At 49.6% G+C, this 8,858-nt stretch overlaps 1 protein-coding gene and 1 long non-coding RNA gene across 2 annotated transcripts; one reads left to right on the top strand and one right to left on the bottom strand.

Annotated features, from left to right (window-relative positions):
- The first annotated feature begins 30 nt into the window (after nucleotides 1–30).
- GPANK1 (G-patch domain and ankyrin repeats 1) lies at nucleotides 31–5,093 on the top strand. Its single transcript, XM_085535777.1, has 2 exons — nucleotides 31–1,991; nucleotides 4,862–5,093. The coding sequence occupies exons 1-2, from the start codon at nucleotides 31–33 to the stop codon at nucleotides 5,058–5,060; spliced, it is 2,160 nt and encodes a 719-aa protein (XP_085391903.1). The 3' UTR covers nucleotides 5,061–5,093.
- Nucleotides 5,094–6,039: 946 nt separating this feature from the next.
- LOC146751016 (uncharacterized) lies at nucleotides 6,040–8,851 on the bottom strand. The gene is made up of 2 exons (XR_014941966.1): nucleotides 6,678–8,851; nucleotides 6,040–6,646 (listed from the first exon to the last, which is right to left on the bottom strand). It is a non-coding gene; the product is annotated as an uncharacterized LOC146751016 (long non-coding RNA).
- Nucleotides 8,852–8,858: the final 7 nt, after the last annotated feature.

Here is an 8,858-nt window from a genome sequence, read left to right as displayed (position 1 = left end):
GCCTAGTCCGTGCCGAGCCGCCCCGCCGCCATGTTGCGTTGGATCGCGTTCCAACGGGCCCAAGAACCGCTGAGCGGGTGGAAGGACGGAGTGAAGGCCCCACCGGAACCGGAAACACAACCGGACACCGACAAGGAGCTGGAGGCCGGGAGAGAAGCCAGAAGATTCTACGAGAGTCTACTAAGGGAGGAGCTGCCATCAGCGCGGCCTACACCGGAAGTGAGGCCTACAGCACCGGAAGTCCGGCCTACACCACCGGAAGTGAGGCCTACACCACCGGAAGTGCGGCCTACGCCACCGGAAGTGAGGCCTACACCACCGAAAGTGAGGCCTACACCACCGAAAGTGAGGCCTAGACCACCGAAAGTGCGGCCTACACCACCGGAAGTGAGGCCTACACCACCGGAAGCGCCGCCCCCCCGTAAGCGCCGCCATTTTCCGCCGCCATTAGACGCCGTGACCCGGGAGCGACGCGGACACGCCATGTTGAAGGCGGCCCAGGACGGAGACATGGCGGCGCTGAGGAGGATGGTGGAGAAGGAAGGAGGAGACGTTCACTTCCGGGATCATTTCCGGTGGAGCGCCGTGATGTGCGCGGCTCGGGCCGGGAGGGTTCAGGCCGTCCGGTACCTGCTGGAACATGGGGCCCATGGGGGGGAACCGGCTCGGACACTGGCGGAAATGGGGGGACATTGGGATGTGGTGAGGGTCATCAACGAGTGGGGGGAGACAGGCAAGATGGCCGCCGGAAACAAGATGGCGGACAAAAACAAGATGGCCGCCGGAAACAAGATGGCGGACAAAAACAAGATGGCTGCCGGAAACAAGATAGCGGACAAAAACAAGATGGCCGCCGGAAGTAAGATGGCGGACAAAAACAAGATGGCCGCCGGAAGTAAGATGGCGGATAGGAGCAACCTGGACAATGGAAACAAGATGGCCGCCGGAAACAAGATGGCGGACAAAAACAAGATGGCCGCCGGAAACAAGATGGCAGACAAAAACAAGATGGCCGTCGGAAATAAGATGGCGGATAGAAGCAAGATGGCGGACGGAAACAAGATGGCCACCGAAAACAAGATGGCGGACAAAAACAAGATGGCCGCTGGAAACAAGATGGCGGACGGAAACAAGATGGCCGCCGGAAGTAAGATGGCGGATAGGAGCAAGCTGGACAATGGAAACAAGATGGCCGCCAGAAACAAGATGGCGGACAAAACCAAGATAGCCGCCGGAAACAAGATGGCGGACAAAAACAAGATGGCGGACAAAAACAAGATGGCCGCCGGAAGTAAGATGGCAGACAAAAACAAGATGGCCGCCGGAAGTAAGATGGCGGATAGGAGCAAGATGAACGCCGGAAACAAGATGGCGGACAAAAACAAGATGGCCGCCGGAAGTAAGATGGCGGATAGGAGCAAGCTGGACAATGGAAACAAGATGGCCGCCGGAAACAAGATGGCGGACGGAAACAAGATGGCCGCCGGAAACAAGATGGCGGACAAAAACAAGATGGCCGCCGGAAGTAAGATGGCGGATAGGAGCAAGCTGGACAATGGAAACAAGATGGCCGCCGGAAACAAGATGGCAGACAAAAACAAGATGGCCGCCGGAAACAAGATGGCGGATAGGAGCAAGATGGACGACGGAAACAAAATGGCCGCCGGAAACAAGATGGCGGACAAAAACAAGATGGCCGCCGAAGGCAAGATGGTTGCCAGAAGCAAGATGGTGGACGGAAGTAAGATGGCGGATGGGGACAAGATGGCGGATGGAGGCATAATGGCGGATGGGGACAAGATGGCGGACAGAGGGAAGATGGCGGATGGAGACACAATGGAGGACGAAGACACGATGGAGGAAGAAGACAAGATGGCCGCCAAGGGGGACAAGATGGCCGCCGAGGGGGACAAGATGGCGGCTGAGGGGGACAAGATGGCGGCCATGAAGGACGTCGAGGTGGAGGAGGAGGAATCCAAGATGGCGGCTCAGTGAGTCCCTCCCCATTAATTACCCCGCATGTTAATTACGCCTCCATTAATTACTCCCCATCTTAATTACCCCCCTCATAATTATCCACGTTAAGTAACCCCCCATTAATTATCCCCCATTTATTACTCCCCTGTGTTAATTACCCCTCCATTAATTACCCCCCATGTTAATTACACCCTGTTAATTACCCCATATTAATTAGCCCCCGTGTTAATTACCCCCCCAATTCCCCCCCATTAATTACTCCCCCATTTATTCCCCCCCATTAAGTAACGCCCATGTAAATTACCCCCCTGGTGTTAATTACCCCCATGTTAATTACCCCATGTTAATCACCCCCCTCTAATTACCCCCCCATATTAATTACCCCATGTTAATTACCCCCCATTAGTTACCCCCTTCTAATTACCTCCCAATTAATTGCCTCCCATGTTAATTACCGCCCCGTGTTAATTAACCCCCCCAATTCCCCCCCCGTTAATACCCCCCCATTAATTACTCCCCTGGTGTTAATTACCCCCCATTAATTACCCCCCCCTATTAATAACCCCCCATAAATTACCCTCCCATTAATTACACCCCATATTAATTAATTACCCCATTAATTACCCCCATATTAATTAATTACCCCATATTAATTACCCCCATATTAATTACCCCCATATTAATTAATTACCCCCATATTAATTACCCCCATATTAATTAATTACCCCATATTAATTACCCCCATATTAATTAATTTCCCCATTAATTACCCCCATATTAATTAATTACCCCCATTAATTACACCCCCATATTAATTAATTACCCCATTAATTACCCCCATATTAATTAATTACCCCATTAATTACCCCCATATTAATTAATTACCCCCATATTAATTAATTACCCCATTAATTACCCCCATATTAATTAATTGCCCCCATGTTAATTACTCCATTAATTAATTACCCCATTAATTACCCCCATATTAATTACCCCCATTAATTACCATCATTAATTACCCCCATTAATTAATTACCCCCATATTAATTAATTACCCCCATGTTAATTATTCCATTAATTAATTACCCCCATTAATTACTCCCATTAATTACTTACCCCATTAATTAATTACCCCCATATTAATTACCCCATTAATTAATTACCCCATTAATTACCCCCATATTAATTAATTACCCCATTAATTACCCCCCATATTAATTACCCCATTAATTACCCCCATATTAATTACCCCCATATTAATTACCCCAATATTAATTAATTACCCCATTAATTACCCCCATATTAATTACTCCCATATTAATTAATTACCCCATTAATTACCCCATTAATTAATTACCCCATTGATTACCCCCATATTAATTAATTACCCCATTAATTACCCCCATATAAATTAATTACCCCCATATTAATTAGTTACCCCATTAATTACCCCCATATTAATTAATTACCCCATTAATTACCCCCATATTAATTACCCCCATATTAATTAATTACCCCCATTAATTACCCCCATATTAATTACCCCCATTAATTAATTACCCCCATATTAATTACCCCCATATTAATTAATTACCCCATTAATTACCCCATTAATTACCCCCATATTAATTAATTACCCCATTAATTACCCCCATATTAATTAATTACCCCCATATTAATTAATTACCCCATTAATTACCCCCCATATTAATTACCCCATTAATTACCCCCATATTAATTACCCCCATATTAATTACCCCCATATTAATTAATTACCCCATTAATTACCCCCAGATTAATTACTCCCATATTAATTAATTACCCCATTAATTACCCCATTAATTAATTACCCCATTGATTACCCCCATATTAATTAATTACCCCATTAATTACCCCCATATAAATTAATTACCCCCATATTAATTAGTTACCCCATTAATTACCCCCATATTAATTAATTACCCCATTAATTACCCCCATATTAATTACCCCCATATTAATTAATTACCCCCATTAATTACCCCCATATTAATTACCCCCATTAATTAATTACCCCCATATTAATTACCCCCATATTAATTAATTACCCCATTAATTACCCCCGTATTAATTAATTACCCCATTAATTACCCCCATATTAATTACCCCCATATTAATAACCCCCATGTTAATTACCCCCCATTAATTACACCCCCATATTAATTATCCCCATTAATTACCCCCATATTAATTAATTACCCCATTAATTACCCCCATATTAATTAATTACCCCATTAATTACCCCCCCTATTAATAACCCCCCATAAATTACCCTCCCATTAATTACCCCCATTAATTACCCCCATATTAATTACCCCCAATTATTTAATTACCCCCATTAATTACCCCCATATTAATTACCCCCATATTAATTAATTACCCCATTAATCCCCCCATATTAATTACCCCCATTAATTACCCCCATATTAATTAATTACCCCATTAATTACCCCCATATTAATTAATTTCCCCCCATTAATTACCCCCCCCATTAATTACCCCCATATTAATTACCCCCCCAATTCTCCCCCTATTTATTACTCCCCCATTAATTAATTACCCCATTAATTACCCCCATATTGATTAATTACCCCTTCATTAATTACTCCCCCATTAATTACCCCCCCATATTAACTACCCCACATTAATTACCCCCCATGTTAATTACCCCCCCATATTAACTACCCCCATATTAATTACCCCATTAATTAATTACCCCATTAATTACCCCCATATTAATTACCCCCATATTAATCACCCCATATCAATTAATTACCCCATTAATTACCCCCATATTAATTAATTACCCCCATATTAATTACCCCCCCTCTCTCTCTCCCCGCAGCTGGCTCCCTCGGTGTGTCTGTCCCTTTAAGGCCTCCTGTTCCCATTCACCCCCATTATGTGGGGGGGGGGTCTCCCTTTGTCCCCCCTCCCCCCCCCCTTTATTTACCCCCCACCAACGTCGGTTTCCGGCTGTTACTTCGGGGGGGGTGGGACCCCAGGGGGGGGCGGGGTCAGGACCCCCCCCAAAACGAGGCTGAAATGGGACCAAAGGGGGCTGGGGACCCACAAGTAGGGGGGGGGGGACCCATATGTGGGGCAGGGGGGGGACCCATATGTGGGGCAGGGGGGGGACCCACATGTGGGGCAGGGGGGGGACCCACATGTGGGGCAGGGGGGGCACTTGGGGGGCAGGGGAGACTTGGGGGGCAGAGGGGGGCACTTGTGGGGCAGGGGGGGACCCATATGTGGGGCAGGGGGGGCACTTGGGGGGCAGGGGGGACTTGGGGGGCAGGGGGGACTTGGGGGCAGGGGGTTGGACTTGGGGGGCAGGGGGGGACTTGGGGGGCAGGGGGTTGGACTTGGGGGGCAGGGGGGACTTGGGGGGCAGGGGGTTGGACTTGGGGGGCAGGGGGGACTTGGGGGCAGAGGGTTGGACTTGGGGGGCAGGGGGGACTTGGGGGCAGGGGGTTGCACTTGGGGGGCAGGGGGGGGGGATTAAAAAGGGGAGGGGGAGATGGGAGCGGGATGAAAGGGAATGGGAGAGGAGGATGAGGGAGTATATGGGGCAGTGGTGAGGGGGGTGGGCTGCCCCATAGATGCCCTATAGATGCCCCATAGCTGCCCCATAGCGGCCCCATAGCTGCCCTATAGCGGCCCCGTAAGTGCATCATTACTGCCCTATAGATGCCCCATAGATGCCCCATAAGTGCCTCATTACTGCCCCATAGCTGCCCTATAGCTGCCCCATAGATGCCCCATAGCGGCCCTATAACAGCCCTATAGCAGCCCCATAGCTGCCCCATAGCAGCTCCATAGCTGCCCTATAGCTGCCCCATAAGTGCCTCATTACTGCCCTATAGCTGCCCCATAAGTGCCTCATTACTGCCCTATAGCTGCCCCAGAGCTGCCCTATAACAGCCCCATAACGACACATCATTGCCCCATAACTGCTGCCGCGTGGGGGGTGACCCATAGCTTCCATTCCCTGCCCCATATCTTCCATTCCTGCCCCATATCTTCCATCCCTGCCCCATATCTTCCATCCCTGCCCCATATCCTCCATCCCTGCCCCATATCTTCCATCCCTGCCCCATATCTTCCATCCCTGCCCCATATCTTCCATCCCTGCCCCATATCCTCCATCCCTGCCCCATATCTTCCATAAGCCCCATAACCAACCATGGGTGTGGAAAACATCCCATCATTGCCCCATAGCTGCCCCATAAGTGCCGGGGGGGGGCACCCATCCCTGCCCCATAGCTGCCCCATAAGTGCCAGGGGGGCCCTATAACCATTGTTGGGGGGGGACGCCCATCAGTGCCCCATAACTGCTGCTGGGGGGACCCGAAACCGACAGTTTTTGTATGGGGGGGGACCTGAAACCGACATTTATTGTATGGGGGGGGACCTGAAACCATCAGTTTTTGTATGGGGGGGACTCGAAACCGACATTTATTGTATGGGGGCCCCAAAACCGCCATTTTTTACATGGGAGAGACTCGAAACAGCCATTTTTTGTGTGGGGGGACCCCGAAACCGCCATTTTTTCTATGGGGGAGACTGGAAACCGGCATCTCTTGTGTGAGGGGGGCCCCGAAACCGCCATTTATTGTATGGGGGGGACCTGAAACCGCCATTTATTGTATGGGGGGGACCTGAAACCGACATCTTTTGTGGGGGAGGGTCCCAAAAACCGCCATTTTTTGTATGGGGGGGCCCCGAAACCGACATCTTTGTGGGGGGAGGTCCCAAAAACCGCCATTTTTTGTGGGGAGGACCTGAAACCGACAGTTTTTGTATGGGGGGGTCCCAAAAACCACCATTTTATGTATGGGGGGCCCTGAAACCTCCATTTTTTCTATAGGGGGGCCCCGAAGCCGCCATTTTTTAATGGGGGGTCCCAAAAACCGCCATTTTTTGTATGGGGGGGGACCTGAAACCGACAGTTTTTGTATGGGGGGGCCCTGAAACCTCCATGTTCTCTATGGGGGGGCCCCGAAACTAACATTTTTTGTGGGGGGGGGGTCCCAAAAACCGCCATTTTTTGTATGGGGGGACCTGAAACCTCCATGTTCTCTATGGGAGAGACTCGAAACCGCCATTTTTTCTATAGGGGGGCCCCGAAGCCACCATTTTTTGTGGGGGGGGCCTGAAACCGCCATTTTTTGTATGGGGGGGACCCGAAACTGACAGTTTTTGTATGGGGGGCCCTGAAACCTCCATGTTCTCTATGGGGGGGCCCCGAAACTGCCATTTTTTCTATGGGGGGGCCCCGAAGCCGCCATTTTTTCTATGGGGGGCCCCTGAAACCTCAATTTTTTCTATGGGGGGGGCCCAAAGTCGCCATTTTTTCTATGGGGGGCCCCGAAAAAGCCATTTTTTCTATGGGGGGCCCCTGAAACCTCCATTTTTTTCTATAGGGAGACCCCGAAACTGCCATTTTTTCTATGGGAGAGACTCGAAACCGCCATTTTTTGTGTGAGGGGGGCCCCGAAACTGCCATTTATTGTATGGGGGGGGCCTGAAACCAACAGTTTTTGTATGGGGGGGACCTGAAACCTCCATGTTCTCTATGGGAGAGACTCGAAACCGCCATTTTTTCTATGGGGGGGCCCTGAAGCCTCCATTTTTTGTGGGGGGGTCCCAAAAAACGCCATTTATTGTATGGGGGGGGCCCGAAACCGACAGTTTCTGTATGGGGGGGGCCTGAAACCGACAGTTTTTGTATGGGGGGGCCCTGAAACCTCCATGTTCTCTATGGGGGGGCCCTGAAACTGACATTTTTTGTGGGGGGGGGGGGTCCCAAAACCTGCCATTTTTTGTATGGGGGGGACCTGAAACCTCCATTTTTTCTATGGGAGAGACTCGAAACTGCCATTTTTTCTATGGGGGGCCCCCGAAACCTCCATTTTTTGTGTAGAGGTCCCAAAAAACGCCATTTTTTGTATGGGGGGGGCCCTGAAACCTCCATTTTTTCTATAGGGAGACCCCGAAACTGCCATTTTTTCTATGGGGGGCCCCTGAAACCTCCATTTTTTCTATAGGGAGACCCCGAAACCGCCATTTTTCTATGGGGGGGCCCCGAAACCGCCATTTTTTCTATGGGGGGCCCCGAAACCGCCATTTTTTCTATGGGGGGGCCCCCGAAACCGCCGTTTCTGGATGCCGTGGGGCAGGAATTGGTGTCAGACAGCCCGGAATCCCCCCCAGCCATCAATGGGGCAGCCCCACAACCCGCCCCCCCCCGGCCCCATAGAACCGAGTCCCATCTATGGGGCAGGAAATGGGCCCCCCCCCGGCCCCACACGTCGGACCCACATCCGGGCTGGGGATTTCCCTTCTATAAGGGGGGGGTTGAGGTAATTAATGACACGCTAACGAGGGCTGGGGTTGTGATAATTGTATGTTAATGAGGGCTGTCATTAGGGGGGGGCTAATTGCATATTAATGAGGGCTGTTGTTATGGGGGGGTCCTAATTGCATTTTAATGAGGGCTGTCGTTATGGGGGGGGGGTCCTAATTGCATATTAATGAGGGCTGTCATTATGGGGGGTCCTAATTGCATATTAATGAGGGATGTCATTATGGGGGGATGCTAATTGCATATTAATGAGGGGGGTATTTATTGTAGGGCTAATTACATATTAATGAGGCTTGGGGTGGGTAATTGCATATTAATGAGGGCTGTAATTATGGAGGGGTTCTAATTGCATATTAATGAGGGCTGTAATTGGGGGGGGGGGGTAATTACATATTAATGAGGCTTGGGGGGGGGTAATTGCATATTAATGAGGCCTTTCATTATGGGGGTCCTAATTGCATATTAATGAGGGCTG

Source organism: Coturnix japonica, unplaced genomic scaffold (assembly GCF_054131305.1).
Source record: "Coturnix japonica strain WE unplaced genomic scaffold, WE-NBRP24 Scf179, whole genome shotgun sequence".
In the NCBI taxonomy this organism is placed as follows: domain Eukaryota; kingdom Metazoa; phylum Chordata; class Aves; order Galliformes; family Phasianidae; genus Coturnix; species Coturnix japonica.
The sequence above is the reverse complement of the archived record's forward strand: the minus strand, read 5'-3'. Positions and strand labels throughout refer to the sequence as shown.